Raw genomic sequence first — 17007 nt, 5'->3', positions numbered from 1 at the left:
ACATGCCACCATGCCTAGCTAACTTTTCTGTTTTTTGTAGAAACAAGGTTTCACCATGTTGCCAAGGCAGGTTTCAAACTCCTGGGCTAAAGTGATCCATCCCCCTTGGCCTTCCAGAATACTGGGATTACAAAGTGTAAGCCATTGTGCCCGACCTCTAACAGTGTTTTTAAGATTCTTCTACCTAAATACCCCAGTATGTCAGAGAAGAGTGAGTGAATCCCCATTCCTGAGGATTTGAGACATAACCTGCTAAACAGGAAATGTCTGATGAAGTCTTTAGTGAGCTTGCAACTAATATATTTCTGCTCCATCATTAGCCTTGCATATTTTAGTATAAAAAAAGTGTGCTTTCCCCCTAATTCCCTAGGAGAAGCATGCGATGGTTTCATGTACCTACAACCCACTGCAGTGTAATCTGAAGATACACATATTCCAGATTGAGAAACAGAGGCCTATAATAAGAGAGGCCATGCCTCAGCTAATGGGAAAAATTCATTGTATTCTTTCAACATCCCATTGTTGTAACTAAAGATGTTTGCAAGCTGGAATGAGCCATAAGAAATGAAGCAGACATCTCATTGCCCAAACCCTCTTCTAGGAGAGGCCATTGGATTATTTCCAGGTGTTATTGTCATTTAGTGGGCAAAATTAGCAACTCATTTGTTTGTCAAAAAGGCAGATTGTGGGCTGGGGGTGGTGGCTCACACCTGCAATCTAAGCACTTTGGGAGGCTAAGGCAGGCAGATCACCTGAGCTCAGGAGTTCGAGACCAGCCTGGACAACATGGTGAAACCCTGTCTCTACGAAATATACAAAAATAATCCTGGAGTGGTGGTGTGTATTTGTAATCCCAGCTACTCAGGAGGCTGAGGCACAAGAATCACTTGGACTCTGGAGGTGGAGGTTGCAGTGAGCCAAGGTCATGCCACTGTACTCCAGCCTGGGTGACAGAGCGAGACTGTCTCAAAAAGGCAGATTGTTAAATGAGCCCATTCCCAAAAGGAGTCCCATTAGACCAATTAAAAACCAGAGGTCTCAAGTGTTCCTTGTCCTCCTTATCTGATCTATGAAGAAGAAAATCTAGACTTCCGGAGACCCAAGGGTCATTTGCAAAGTCATTTTCCTCTGCTTTAAAGTCTAGTCATTTCACATCTAAAAGTTCACAAAAGAGGAGGTATTGAGGTGGCAGGAAAGAGGGTTGTGCTGAAGGGCGAACAAGGAAACCAGGGTCTGTTTTGGATTCAAGAGCGAATGGCAGAGCCCAATGGCTCTTGTGGGAACAGGCAGCAGAGTGAGCAGTGTTGCAATGAATGTGATTTCTCCAGAGATTTCCCCCAGCTTCAGCCTCTGGGGTTTGCCAAGCAATGTCCTGAGTTTCACGTATTCATGTCTTGGAGGCCAACTGTACACAGCAAATGCAAAACACAGAGATAGCAGTATTGCTCTGTTGCTATATTAGGGCCAGATTGAAGCCATCTGCTGATGCAAGCTTGGCAAGGAAGAAACCCCTATGCTTGGCTCAGCAGCAGTGTTTTCTCTCCTGGCATTTTGATAGCAGCACTTCTTTCAGGCTGCCCTGTGAAGTCTTTCTGTTGGTATGGGTGAAGCCCCCATAGCAATGCATCATCCTCCTTGAAGCCCACGCCCTCAGAGGGTGAGCATTTGCTTCCTATTATGTGCTCAAGACTCCAGTAGCTTTGTAAGGGCCCAAAGGCTTGTGTTCCTGGCTCCCAGATCCCCCTGTGCATGCCTGTCCATACCTGCTTGATGCACCCCAGGTCCAACAACTTCTCCCCCAAAGCTCTGTGTGTACTGGCTTCAATGGAAGTTGTTATGCCAGAGTTTAAAAGCAAAACAGAAATAATCCAGCATGGATGTGTTTATTGCCAGGATCTCTCATCCAAGATTAAAAAACAGCTCAAGAAAAAAAGAGAATTCAGAATTGGTAGTTGATGAATATTACCAGAGAAACATCCCAAGGGAAGCAACTGATTGACCTGGCTTGCTTATGGAGGCCCTGTCAGGGGTGGAAGAATGATTACAGCCTGCAGCAGGCTATATCCCTCACTGGGCTGCGAGAGACTTGGAATCAAAGAGAAATAAAACTAGAAGGAAACTTAGAAGTCATCCAGTTCAACACTTTGATTTACCAGATGGGGCAACTGAGGCCCAGAAAAGAAGGAATGACTTGTCTAAAGTGAGATAATAAGTCAGTAGCTAAACTAGGCTTGGAACCCAGGGCTTCAGACTGCCAGGATGTGCATGATCACTTGAGGCCAGGAATTTAAGACCAGCCTCCTAGGGACTCTGCTAGGAGATGCTAAATAACCAAAGATGGGGGGCTCTCCATTTATTGCTTTTCCCAACAAAGAAAAACTTTTCAACACACAAAACATTGCAGACATTAAGACTGACAATTATTTTTAAAATAATTATCTAATCTGCAACACAAAGGACATGAAGGCAAAATGAGAGTCAGGGGCTGAGTGTGTAATTAGTACAGATGCTGGGTCTACCCCCTGGGCATAGTTAAACTGATTACAAATAGAAACAGATTTTTGGATTTAGCATGAAAATCTCCTTGCTGGCCCAAAAGGTTCTTACTGATGATCAAGATAGAAACAATTTATGTGCATTTTATAATATGTACCTAATACAGCAAAAATATGTTCTGGAAAATCACTGATAAACATAAAGATATGAATGATTGAAAAGAGAATGGTTTGTGGTGATTCTCATAATACATCTGGTTTGTAGCAAACTGAGAAGTTTCTGGTTTTGTGTAGATTTAGCCACTTTGTAAGGTTTTTTGTTTGTTTGTTTGTTTTTGTTTTTTGTTTTTAACTTTGCTACTGGCTGATCCCCAGATACTATTCCCACAGGCTTCTTGTTTATTTCAACACAAGATGTCTGACAAGTCTCTCCCTCTTAGAGCTGTCTTCCACAGTGTTAACAATGATCTTTCTAAAAAACGCAAGTCAGATTGTGTTGTTTGCTTACTTCAAAACCTTCAGTGGCTCCCTGTTGCTCACAGAATAGTTTTAGCTTTCCTAATCCACCGTGATTTGGCTCTTACTTGTCCCTCCGCCTTACCTTTCATCACCACCACCTCTTCCCCCACAATACACACACACACACACACACACACACACACACACCACAACAATGTACATTCTGTGGCTCCTCCTACCATGGGGTCTACTTGCTGCTTCTGAATATGCCTCACAGACATTCTCTGAGCTTGGTGATTTGGGTCAGGCTGCACCCTCTGCCTGGAATAACCATTCATTCAGCCCCTGTCATAATTCTGTCCATCTTCATCATGTAGATTATGTCCCAATTATTCTTATTTTATTTTTATTTTTATTTCAATAGTTTTTGGGGTACAGGTGTTGTTTGGTTACATAGATGAGTTCTTTAGTGGTGAATTTTCAGATTTTAGTGCACCCATCATCTGAGCAGTGTATACTGTATCCAATATGTAGTCTTTTATCCCTCACCCCACTCCCGCTCTTTCCCCCGAGTCCCCAGTGTCTGTTATATCATTCTTATGCCTTTGCGTCCTCATAGCTTAGCTCCCACTTATAAGTGAAAACATACAATATTTGGTTTTCCATTCCTGAGTTACTTCCCTTAGAATAATGGCCTCCGGCTCCATCCGAGTTGCTGCAAAAGACATTATTTCATTCATTTTTATTGCTGAGTAGTGTTACATGGTGTATATATACCACATTTTCTTTATCCACTTGTTGGTTGATGGGCACTTAGGCTGGATCCATATCTTTGCAATTGCAAATTGAGCTACTATAACCATGCTTGTTCATGTGTCTTTTTCATAGAATGACTTCTTTTCCTTTGGGTAGATACCCAGTAGTGGGATATCCCAATTGTTTTAAGAAGCTTTCCAAGATATGTCTGTTTGAAATTTTTGTCTCTTTCTCTTCTATCCCCAAGATGTTTTGCTTGTGCCTTTAACTGAGCCCTTTCTACTTTCTGCCATGTAGCTAGTTGGATTGTCTCTTGATCAATTTCCCTTGCCAGTGAGGGGGCTCATGAAGGCAGACAGTAAGTCTTTCTCTAACCCTCTACTGTGATGCTTGAGACATCATAGGCTAGTTTTGTTTGTTGAATTAGATTGGATTACATTTCCCCTGTCCAGAAATGTCTGTATTTATCTTTCACCAAAAATCCTATTTCCTCTGTCTCCATAATGCTTCCTTACTGTGCTGAGCTATTCCCTTTATCTCTAATTTTCATGATGGTGGCCCAAGCATACAGTGGCTTTATTGGGATTCCCATCAGTTATAAGCCACATGTACCTGGCTATGGAATTGGGTGATAAACTCTTACTACTGCTGAATGAAGAGCCTCAGGAACCTGCAGCCACAGCTTAGGGAACACAGGGAGATAGCATTCTGAATATTCCTGGGGGCCTTTTGGAGGTAGAATAGTTGGCCACCTTTGTGGTTGGAGTATCTAATGACTTTGGCCATCATTGTTGATTTCTTCAGGAAATACAACTGATACGATAACTCCCATTCCCAACCCAGAGCTCTTTTCAGGATTTCAAAAAGTTTAACAAGGCTACTTAATCAAGTATGTGTTCAATTTTATGTGCAAACAGTGACTTTGCTCTCACGCTTTTTGGAAGTTCTCTTTGGCACTGTGTATTTCACCAATGGAGTTTGTTTTCAAGAAGAATCCATTACTACTTAATCACTGTAGTTTGTTTGGTATATAGAATTTTTCAAGAGGCAGTATAGCTTCATTTGAGGTTTAGAGTCAGACCTGGACTCAAATAGCTCCTTTACTCCATACCAGCTGTGTAAATATGGGCAAAATAATTAATCTGAGCTTGAGCTTCCTCTCCAGTAAAATAGGAATTATAATACCTACCTTATAACATCGTGGAGATGGTTAAATTAAATGAAATAATGTACAGAAATAGTTTAACACAGTGCCTGGCCTACAGTGAGCACTCAGTAATTGGGCGTCATTACTATAATTTCAAAATACAGGGCCGAAGAGATAGAAATAACAAAAGAAGACCAGGTGCAGTGGCTCACGCCTGTAATTCCAGCATTTTGGGAGGCTGAGGTAGTCAGATCACTTGAGCTCAGGAGTTTGAGACCAGCCTGGGCAACATGGCAAAACGCTGTCTCTAGAAAAAAAAAAAATACAAATAATAGCCAAACAGGGTGGCACATGCCTGTGCCCCAGCTACTTGGGAGGCCAATGTGGGAGGATTGCTTGAGCCCTGGAAATCGAGGCTGCATTGAGCCATGATCGCACCACTATACTGTAGCCTGGGCAACACAGAAAGACCCTGTCTCAAAAAAACAAAACAAAACAAAAAGCAAACAAAATCAGAAGAGGTCTTTACTGGCAAAAAAAAAAATTAGAACAACTGTATTTAACAAAACTTCTGGGTTTGCCATAACTACTACAGTAAACAAAACTGTTGAAAGTTAGCAGATGATTTGAAAAAAGAAACAGTGTAGGAGCTGAGCAGTGGCATTAATAGATATTGTTTCATCTTGATGTCAGGCAAGGGGCACTATCCAGAAAAGGAATCTGAAAGTAATGCTGAGAGTGCTCTCATTCAGGTCAACCCTAAAAATACTCCTCTTCATTTAAGTTGAGAAGTTGCTGTGAGAACCAAGGCTGGGCTTTCAACAGATCTAGCCATATGTGCTCTCCACTTTGGTGAAACCCGATCGTGACCTAAGCCTGTGCTATCCTTGCCGACTGACAGCTGACCTCGGCCTTCTCTGTGCACCCTGCATAGTTCACCTTTCAAAGAAAGAGGTCTGATTTCCAAGTAGAGCATTGCTCTTTGTTCTTTTTCTCTTTTATTTTGTTTGTAGGTATTTATTTTGGAAGGGAGGGAATCTAGATTATAGTCTGCTCTATTGCTTTTCCCTGGGTAAGAGGGTTTCCTGGAAAATTTGATTTGAATTATTATGAGTACTCAGGAAGAAAAGCTCTCTGCTTTTAAAGGAGTAAAATGTAACCAGATTCATATATCTTAAACATTAGGACATTATTTCTTTCTACAGCCATGAAAATAGTTATAGTTAATAACAAAATGGAGAAAATATTTGTATAAAATATAGGCAAAAGTTCAACAAAATATATATTATTAAAATGAATAGGAAAAATATCAATACCCACTAGATTAAAAAGGCAAAAGGTATAAACTACTATGCCTTGAGAAATATAATTAGTAAACTAAAACATAGGAAAAGTTTATCTGCACTAGTAATCAAATCCCTGCAAAATAAAGAAACGTTGAGATGTCGCCTTATATTAACAAAAAATATCTTTTTTCAATAGAGGTGCTGTAAATTGGTCCTCTCATCATTGCTGGTGGCAGTATAGATTGCAATAGGCCTTTTGGAAATTGGCATCTTAGTCTGTGAAATTAGACTCCCTGGCTTTGATCACTTTGACCTTGCTGCCTGCCCCAACCAGTGCCAGCCTTAGCGGAGCCCTGGTCCTGGGCCCTGCTCTGTACTGGACCAGCTGAGTCCCCACACTTTTTTCCTGTGACTTATTGAGTGTTTCATCCCCTGTAAGAGAAGCTCTTCCTTCCTCTTCCTTCCTTCCCTCTGTAGAATCCCAGTCATTTCCTCTGTGCCTGTTGCTGGGCATCTCAGTGTCCCAAAGGATCTTTCCAACTGGCTACCAGACAGTTGGCTGGTGAAGTTGCTCACATCATATCACCTTCACAGGATATTGAAATAGCAACATTGACAACGGAGTCTAGAATCGCCAAGAGAGTAGATTTGATCTCTAAATCTGGAAAAGCAAATCTGAAACATATTGAGCCCTGGGACAGGGTCAGCCATCTTGAATTTCCTGATAAACCACTGTCTTCCTTAGATTTGCCTTCTGGGGCCACCTTTGCTTTAGGACAAGCTAAATAACACCGTGATTTTTTTTCAGAATCATGAACATATATCATAAATGCTAGGCAGTCCAAGAATGAAAGGCCCTTGCCCATTAGCCTCTCCTTACTCCCATTCACTTGGTATCAGTTTAAATCTATGCTTTGATCAATTTTGCTTTTTTGCGAGGATTGTTTCTAGGGGGAAATGAAAAGACCTTATAGATAAAAGGAGAATTATTTGGGAAAATAAAACAACTTTCAACAGCAAACTACCTATTCTCAACCCTGATTAAAGGAAAGCTCCCAGGACAAGGAAATGTATATAAGGTGCAGGGCCTAAGAAAGGTACACTGGGAACCCACAGCACCCCCTCCCCACCAGCACACATACACACAAGAACACACGACAGGGTATAGTCACCCACATGGCATCTTATGTTTTGATACCCATAAGATCTGCTGAAAATGCCCTTCAAGCAAAACCTTGCCTGGGAGGAGATGTTGCAAAGGGCTAGCATGCACCCTACAATGTGTATGCAGCCAAAGGGCAATGGGGTGCAGCCTGTTCACTCCACACTCCCGCTTGCTATGATCTCTGGAAGGAGCACTTCTGGCTGGCTCCTTCCACTGCCTCCCCTCTCCCCGCCCCCCACCCTCACATATCCTTCTTTTTCCCATCTCACAGTGGCCTTTTTCTCCCCACTAAAAAAGGAAATCAAAGCTGAGGCTTTCCAGCAGTCCAGACACATGCTAGAGCTGTGGATAGTGTTATACTGAGGCTATGGGTAGACTTGCATTTCAAATCCTTCTCTTTTGATTGACAGAACTGGCCTATGATCTGGATGTGGATGATGCGCCTGGAAACAATCAGCAGGCGACTCCGAAGGACAACGAGATAAGCACCTTTCACAACCTCGGGAACGTTCATTCCCCGCTGAAGCTTCTCACCAGCATGGCCATCTCAGTGGTGTGCTTCTTCTTCCTGGTGCACTGACTGCCTGGTGCCCAGCACATGTGCTGCCCTACAGCACCCTGTGGTCTTCCTCGATAAAGGGAACCACTTTCTTATTTTTTTCTATTTTTTTTTTTTATCCTGTATACCTCCTCCAGCCATTAAGTAGAGGACTAACCATGTGTTATGTTTTCGAAAATCAAATGGTATCTTTTGGAGGAAGATAAATTTTAGTGGTAGTATATAGATTATCCTTTTGCAAAGAAAAAAACCATCAAGTTGTGCCAAATTATTTTCCTATGTTTGGCTGCTAGAACATGGTTACCATGTCTTTCTCTCTCTCTCACTCCCTCCCTTTCTATCTTTCTTTCTCTCTCTCTTTGCATGGATTTCTTTTAAAAAAAATAAATTGCTCAAATAAAAATGTATTGGCTCTTTTTTTTTTTTTGCAAACCGTCATCTATGGTGACTGTGCAATGCCTTTTTCCTTCTCACTAAACTTTCCATCCAATATATTCTTATCAGGCCCCAACAGGGTCCTTGAAACCACCTCCCTGCCTTCCTTCTGGGTGGAAATCAATCCTGACTCCAAGAACCAATTACAGTCACTCCCTCACAATCCACAATCTTCATTTCGAAACCTTGGGTTGGAGTATCTTGTCTATGAAACCGAAGGTATCTCAAAAGAGTTACCTGGTCTAGTCTCTCTTTACAACTTTTACTTTGCCAAAAATGCTTTGCCCAAATAGGAATCCTCTATGTAAATCAGGTACAGTTGCACAATTCATCTTCTTCCTTCTCCCAAATCAAGACAGGTGAACCCAAACAGTGCAAAGAAATCACTCCCCAGCTTCTTTGCTGCTGTCTCAGGCTTGCTGTGTTGCCTCTCTCCACAGGGGGTGCCACATGACATGGGCAGCCATTGCTTTGGGTCAGGTTGCAGAAGTTGTCCTCAGCAAACTTTATAGGATTTATAGGAAGCAGCTCTCACTCTTGGCCGCAGGTGAGCTTCTTCAACATTCATTTATTCAATGAGTAGGTTTTGCATACCTGTTGGGTTTCAGGTACTATACCAGATGCTAGAGACAGTGGAAAACCAAACAGAATTGAGCCCTGCTCTCATGGAACTGAAGGTCTGACACCAGTAGTAATTACAACACTGGCTTTTCATCAACCATAGGCCCAGTATTATTACTCAAAATCTGTTTTTTGCAGGGTGCGGTGGCTCACGCCTGTAATCCCAACCCCTTGGGAGGCTAAGGCGGGTGGATCATTTGAGGTCAGGAGTTTGAGACCAGCCTGGCCAACATGGCAAAACCCCGTCTGTATTAAAAATACAAAAAAATTATCCAGGTGTGGTGGAGGGTACCTGTAATCCCAGCTACTCAGGAGGCTGAGGCAGGAGAATCGCTTGTACCTGGGGCACAGAGGTTGCAGTGAGCTGAGATCATGCCATTGCACTCCAGCCTGGATGACAGAGCAAGACTCTGTCTCAAAAAAAAAAGTCTGTTTTTTACACATACAACATTGCAATAATAATGGCACTTAGGTAATACTCAGACATTCTGCTGCTGAGGGATCCCAGGACTAACCACTCTGCCATTTTTGTAATGTGTATAATTCTTAGCACATTGCCTTGTTGCCAGGTCAGGTCAATAGAGACATTGTTGATTCTTTCTAAAGGGGGAGGACTCAACTCCCACCTGATATATATAAGAAAGAGAGGGTGAGATGCATGGAAGGGGTGTGAGCAAAGGTCAAGGAATGGACGGGGAAGTCCCCTTTGATTCTATGAGGTGGTCCTAGTCAGGATCTCCTATTTCAGTCCCATGGCAGGAGGTCACCATGCGAGAAGCAGAATGTGTAATTTCTCACAACTTATTGCACCCCCTCTCCTGCTGTCACCAACACACTTCTGTCTCCTGCAGAGCACAATTTTCCAATATCCATCTTCTTCCTTTGCAGAAATGCTCACAAACGCAAACTGGAAATGTTTGGTTTGACGTTTCCTTTGGTTAGTTTTATTGAAGCTAAGACTACAATCAGTTGAATGTGTTAATGTGATCTCAATGATTTGTAATGGTGGGTAAGACCTGAAAGAGAAAGAAGCCAGTTGTCTTTGTTTTTAAACCATCATTCTTTGTGTATTTGAATGGGGTTTATAAGAAACTTTGGACTTTGGTTTATGAAACCTACACATTACAAAGGTTTGCTGCTTGGACTCAGAGTCTAATATAGCAACACCAACCCAGAAGAAGGATTTAAAGCCCAGTTATCATCTAATAACTGTCCCTGTCATTCCATGGAAATGTTGATATTGATGCGGCAAAAAATAATTTGTGGCTCAGAGACCAGGTTTGCTCCTACAAGCAGGAGAGGACTGTCTTAAAGTCCATTTCTCCTCTCTGGGAGGCAAAAGAGATTGTCAGTTTTCGCACACCCTTCTCATCCACTTCCTCTCTCTAGACCTCAGTTTCCCTATTGTCAAATGGAGAATGAGGACATTTCTAACCTCTTTGTTACTCAGATTTTGTGGCACCATTCAACCCAAAAGGCAGTAAATGCTGGTCCCTCTGTCCAGCTGGTGGCATCAATGTGCTGTTCCTCCAGTGCTGCTCAGAACTTTTCCAGCCTAAGGTCATATTTGACTTGCTTCAGTTTCCAGAACATGACCCCAGGCAGCCTGTGTTTCTGCTGTCCTGGTACTCTGCCTGCAGCTATGGACCATCCAGCCTGAGTGAGGAGGACCAGAAGACAACTCCCCTGTCATGTCCAAGACCTGCTGGCTTCAGCTACGTAGATGGGATTCAACTGGATAACCACACACATGTTTAAAACATGGAAAATCCACCATATCCTATTGGCATCAACTATGTATCAATGGCGTGTCTCTCTTAGCTTTTCGCCTCTGTCTTTTCCTACCTATGTATTTTTTTTTATTATTGTTCTACTTCAGAATCAAGTTCCATGGCTAGTTAGTGGTTTTTCATCTTTGACGTGTTGATTCTACCATTTTACTTTTTTTTTTTTTTTTTTTTTTGAGACGGAGTCTCGCTCTGTCACCCAGGCTGGAGTGCAGTGGCCAGATCTCAGCTCACTGCAAGCTCCGCCTCCCGGGTTCACGCCATTCTCCTGCCTCAGCCTCCCCAGTAGCTGGGACTACAGGCGCCGCCACCTCGCCCGGCTAGTTTTTTGTATTTTTAGTAGAGACGGGGTTTCACCATGTTAGCCAGGATGGTCTCGATCTCCTGACCTTGTGATCCGCCCGTCTCGGCCTCCCAAAGTGCTGGGATTACAGGCTTGAGCCACCGCGCCCGGCCTACTTTTTTTTTAAACAGAGTCTCCCTCAGTCACCCAGGCTGGAGTATGATGGCACAATCTCGGCTCACTGCAGCCTCCACCTCCCGGGTTCCAGCGATTCTCCTGCCTCAGCCTCCTGAGTAGCTGGGACTACAGGCACACATCACTAGCCTTGGCTGATTTTTCTATTTTTTTGTAAAGATGGGATTTCACCATGTTGCCCAGGCTGGTCTCAAACTCCTGACCTCAAGTGATCCACCTGCCTTGGCCTCCCAAAGTGCTGGGATAACCATACACATGTATAAAACATGGAAAATCCACCGTATCCTTTTGGCATTAAGCTGGGATTACAGGTGTGAGCCACTGCACCTGGCCTGATTCTACCCTTTGATTTAAATTTTCTACACTTGAATTATGTTAAGATGACTATTTTTTCTTAGAAGAGACCTGGGAACTGGGAAGTTGTCCATTGTGTTGGAAGGCCTCTTCCTCATTGGATGCATGAGTGAACTTCCATCAGCTCAACTCTGGTACTTGAATAAGGTTAATTCCTTAAATAACAGATACTGAGTCCCTAGGCTGGAAGGGACCTGATAGTTCATCCCACAATGTTTGCTTGATTACCTCCTAAGGCAGGGCTCTCACTAGGTCACAAAGTAGCCTGTTCGGTTGTTGGATACCTCAAATTTTTAGCAAATCCATTTCTTAAAGGAAAAGAGTTATTACAAATGAAATACAGGTAATAAAAAAAATCTAACAACACATAATTACGTAAAGTTTAGAAAATGATGTTTCCCCCATAATTCCATACCACATAGAAATCCACTATTAAATATTTATATTTTTCCATACAAAAAAAGTAGCCGAGTGTGGTGGTGGTGGGTGCCTGTAGTCCCAGCTACAGAGGAGGCTGAGGCAGGAGAATGGCGTGAACCTGGGAGGCGGAGCTTGCAGTGAGCTGAGATTGCACCACTGCACTCCAGCCTGGGCGACAGAGTGAGACTCCATCTCAGAAAAAAAAGAAGAAAAAGAAAAATATTTATATTTTTCCAGTCTTTCACCCCCCTCTCTGTATATGCATATTCACATACATGAGATTGTATTAAACAGACAATTTTTTTTTGCAGTTGCATACTGTTGCAGTATTTACAACCAACACTTTATTGAGAAATATATATATATATATATATATATATATATATATATATTACTTTAAGTCCTGGGATACATGTGCAGAACGTGCATGAACATACAATTCTATAATATGAATCAGTCTTTATTAGGGTGAGCCTAAATCTGCCTTTCTATTATTTCCTCCTATGGTCTGCCTCTTCCATAAAGAGCATCCTGAGATTCAGATGGCCATGCTCACTTGGGCAGCACATATACTAAAATCGGAACCATACAGAGATTAGCATGGCCCCTGCGCGTGAATGACACACAAATTTGTGAAGCGTTCCATATTTTTAGCAATATTGATGGAACTAGAGGCCATTCTCTTAAGTAAAACAACTCAGAAATAGAAAATTAAATACTGCGTGTCCTCACTTATAAGTGGGAGCTAAATAATGTGTACACATGAACATTGAGAGTGGAATAATAAACACTGGAGACTGGGAAAGGTGAGAGGATGGGAGGGAGTAAGGGGTAAGAAATTACTTAATGGGTACAATGTATACTATTTGGGTGATGGTTACACTGAAAACCTAGACTTCACCACTGTGCAATACATCCATGAATCAAAACTACACTTGTGCCCCTTAAATTTATACAAACAAAAAAAGAGACTAAGATGGCACTAGTTTTCACACAGCTCCCTTTTCGCAATAATTTTCAGTCACTGACTCTTGCCTCCTCTGGGTTGTCTGCTTTTCCAAACACATTGGACAGTGTTGACAAGCTCCTTCGTGAGCTGGGCTCCAGTGGGCCAGTGGTCCTCTTGTCCTGTCAGGCCAGTAGCTGAGCCCATGGCAGAGAGAGCCTGAGGAGAGTGGCCGATGGGTGTCTCTGTTCCCGCAGAGGTCCAGGACATCTGCCGGAGCAGTTCTAGGATTCAGATGCTTGCTGAGCAGCCACATCACACTCTTTAGTGCATGATAATTCCATGTTCCGGCTAAATGCAACCGTGATAGGTTTTTTCAAGAATGGCTGCCTAGTCAGGTCTCTTCCATCCCATATTTGCACAATTGGTTTTTTAAATACGTTCCAAGGGCTTTTGATTTCCCTTGTCTATGGATTGAGTCAGATGCCATACACTGTGTGTATGTGTGTGTGTGTGTGTACTGGGGTGGAGAAATATTTTTTTCTTGCCAAGGCCACACCATTTTTGGAAGTCCTCTTTTGGAATTGCTGTTGAGCTAGTTTATGTGCCATACGAGAAAATCAGCCTCATTTCTTTATAGTCACACCTTGTTTGGAACCAAAAATAATATTATCCAGTTTGATCACCCACCTCATTCACCACACTTGCTGCCAAGTAGCTTTTAGCTGTTTCCAAAAATCAAATCTGCCTTCAAGAAACAAAGACCCTTCCCTCCGTCACCCCAGGAAGATTCCAAAAAATGTGCTATGGGCTATGGAGGTTTCTCTTTTTTTCCAAAGAAAAGTTCCAGAAAATTTGAGGACACTGTCCCTGGTGCAATGATTCCCTTCTAAGGGGGCCTTTTGGAAAGTCACAGTACTAGTTTGGATGTAGAAGGTCTTCTAGGTTTGCCAAGGAACCAACCAAATAAGCTCATAGCTTTTTATTCACTTTTATATATTTAGAAATTCATAGGTGGGAACTGAACAATGAGATCACTTGGACTCGGGAAGGGGAACATCACTCACTGGGGCCTATCATGGGGAGGGGGGAGGAGGGAGGGATTGCATTGGGGAGTTATACATGATATAAATGATGACTTGATGGGTGCTAACAAGTTGATGGGTGCAGCACACCAACATGGCATAAGTATACATATGTAACAAACCTGCACGTTATGCACATGTACCCTAGAACTTAAAGTATAATAAAAAATAAAAAATAAAAAATAAAAAAATAAAAAAATAAAAATAAATAAAAAATAAAAAATACAGCCGGGCGCGGTGGCTCAAGCCTGTAATCCCAGCACTTTGGCAGGCCGAGACGGGTGGATCACGAGGTCAGGAGATCGAGACCATCCTGGCTAACACGGTGAAACCCCGTCTCTACTAAAAAATACAAAAAACTAGCCGGGCGAGGTGGCGGGCGCCTGTAGTCCCAGCTACTCGGGAGGCTGAGGCAGGAGAATGGCGTGAACCCGGGAGGCGGAGCTTGCAGTGAGCTGAGATCCGGCCACTGCACTCCAGCCCGGGCGACAGAGCGAGACTCCGTCTTAAAAAAAAAATAAATAAATAAATAAATAAATAAATAAAAAATAAAAAATAAAAAATAAAAAAAAGAAATTAATGTATTATGTTTGAAGGATTCACATTTAAAAAAACAGAAAAATAAAGCATAGGGCTGGGCACAGTGGCTCACACCTGTAATCCCAGCACTTTCGGAAGACAAGGCAAGCAGATCACTTGAGGTCAGGAGTTTGAGACCAGCCTGGCCAACATGGCAAAACCCATCTCTACTAAAAATACAAACATTAGCTGGGCGTGGTAGCATGCGACTATAATCCCAGCATTTTGGGAGGCTGAGGCAGGCAGATCACTTGAGGCCAGGAGTTCTAGACCAGCCTGGGCAACATGGTGAAAACCCCATCTCTACTAAAACTACAAAAATTAGCTGGACATGGAGGTGCACACCTGTAATCCCAGCTACTTGGGAGGCTGAGGCAGGAGAATCGCTTGAACCCAGAAAGTGGAGGTTGCAGTGAGCCAAGATCACGCCACTGCACTCCAGCCTGGGCAACAGAGCGAGACTCCGTCTCAAAAAACAAATAAACAAAGACTAAGGGAGAAGAGTGTTTTAGGCAGAACAATATGACACAGGTCCATAGTGGGCCATGCACAAGGCAGCTTACTTTTGGAATACTTGCCGTGGTGAAGCACTGCAGGATACCAGGTACCTCCCTGGGAGAGGGGAGAGGTACAACGTGAGGATGCACACCATGGAGTATCATGCAGCAGTGAAAAGCGACGGACCATATGTACCCCCAGCAGCATGGATGGATCTTAAAATCCTAGTATGGGTAAAAAAGAAAAAAGGCAAGAATGGGCTATATAGCATCTCACCACTCAAATTAATTAAAATATGTGCATAGGCCGGGCGCTGTGGCTCACACCTGTAATCCCAGCACTTTGGGAGGCTGAAGCAGGTGGATCACCTGAGGTCAGGAGTTCGAGACCAGCCTGGCCAACACAGTGAAACCCCGTATCTACTAAAAATACAAAAATTAGCCTGGCGTGGTGGAGGGTGCCTGTATTCTCAGCTACTCAGGAGGCTGAGGCAGGCCGGGCGCGGTGGCTCAAGCCTGTAATCCCAGCACTTTGGGAGGCCGAGATGGGCGGATCACGAGGTCGGGAGATCGAGACCATCCTGGCGAACACGGTGAAACCCCATCTCTACTAAAAATACAAAAATCTAGCCGGGCGAGGTGGCGGGCGCCTGTAGTCCCAGCTACTCGGGAGGCTGAGGCAGGAGAATGGCGTAAACTCGGGAGGCGGAGCTTGCAGTGAGCTGAGATCCGGCCACTGCACTCCAGCCCGGGCGACAGAGCGAGACTCTGTCTCAAAAGAAAAAAAAAAAAAAAAAAAGGAGGCTGAGGCAGGAGAATCACTTGAACCCAGGAGGAGGAGGTTGCAGTGAGCTGAGATCGCACCACCGAACTCCAGCCTGGGCAACAGATTGAGACTGTCTCATATATATATATGACAATACATATTTTAAAAATATAGCCATACTAAAAGGTCTACATTTACAGCATTAGAATGGGTACCTTTGCAGGGAGGGAAATGGCAGTGAGCTTTGGGAATAAAATAGAATAAATGAATGAACAAAACAAATCAAGAGAAGGGCCTTATCTGGACCAACTATGGTGCCTACCAGGAACCAAGCAGTAGCTTTCATTCAATCCTTTGCACCCGAGGTCACAAACAAAACCAAAAGCAAAGAAGAAAGGGAAAGGGGAAAGTCAGGGGTAGGAAGGGAGGAGAAGGCATAGGATTCCAGGAGAAACATCTTGCCTGCAGAGCCTGGTACATAGTAGGTGTTCAATAGATATTTGAGGGGATGAACATTGAGGGAATGAACAAACAAGCATTCAAAATGTTCTGCCTCAGGCCATTTGAAACTACTGGCTTAACAAATGTACCTTCAATTATGTGACATACTTGCCACCTAGTTATACACTGACCTTAGAGTTTGAGAGGTGATTCGACTTAGAATTCTAGAGCGAGCCATCACTCAACTGCAGCTTCAGTTTAGAATGACATATTTAAGAACTACTTTGGATATGATGTTACAGCTTTCTTTTTGGGTGAAAGTCCCCGGTTGTCAGCACTATTAGGCAATGGGATTGTTACATTTATTTTGCTTTGTTAGAGTCTTCAACTCACAAAGATAGATTAGCAACCCCAACCCCCTCATTTTACATATGTAGAAATTCAGGCTCAGAGAGGTTAAGAGATTTGTTTAAGGTCACACAGCACAATGAGTGCAAGTCAGGACTGAGCCAACCAGAGCCTTTTCAATCACATTGCACACACCTTGTCACTTGGAAGGATTAACAAATGGGTTATATTGGTGAATGACAATAAAGGCTGTTTTCTGAAATCTGTGCCCTTGCAGATGGAGTTAGTTATACTGATCTTCATTTTGATCCTAGTGGCAGTGAAAAAAAAAATCCCTTATCTAACCAAACACACTGCTTTCAAAATTAATATGTTCAAGCCAG

At 43.0% G+C, this 17007-nt stretch overlaps 1 protein-coding gene and 1 non-coding gene across 2 annotated transcripts in view; both read left to right on the top strand.

The window, feature by feature from the left end:
- The window catches only part of GPC3 (glypican 3), a 456145-nt gene extending 447875 nt beyond the window's left edge, over nucleotides 1–8270 (top strand). Inside the window, exon 8 of the mRNA XM_033200897.1 lies at nucleotides 7719–8270. Within this exon, the coding sequence (XP_033056788.1) occupies nucleotides 7719–7888 (170 nt within the window). The 3' untranslated portion in view covers nucleotides 7889–8270. The remainder of the gene's footprint in view (nucleotides 1–7718) is intronic.
- A 4240-nt stretch (nucleotides 8271–12510) lies between these two features.
- Nucleotides 12511–12614, top strand: LOC117078602. The gene has a single exon (XR_004435051.1). It is a non-coding gene; the product is annotated as a U6 spliceosomal RNA (small nuclear RNA).
- The last annotated feature ends 4393 nt before the right edge of the window (nucleotides 12615–17007 follow it).

Source organism: Trachypithecus francoisi, unplaced genomic scaffold, assembly GCF_009764315.1.
Source record: "Trachypithecus francoisi isolate TF-2019V2 unplaced genomic scaffold, Tfra_2.0 Lachesis_group6, whole genome shotgun sequence".
Classification (NCBI taxonomy): Eukaryota; Metazoa; Chordata; class Mammalia; order Primates; family Cercopithecidae; genus Trachypithecus; species Trachypithecus francoisi.
Note: the sequence above shows the minus strand (reverse complement) of the source record. Positions and strands in the feature narration are given on the sequence as shown.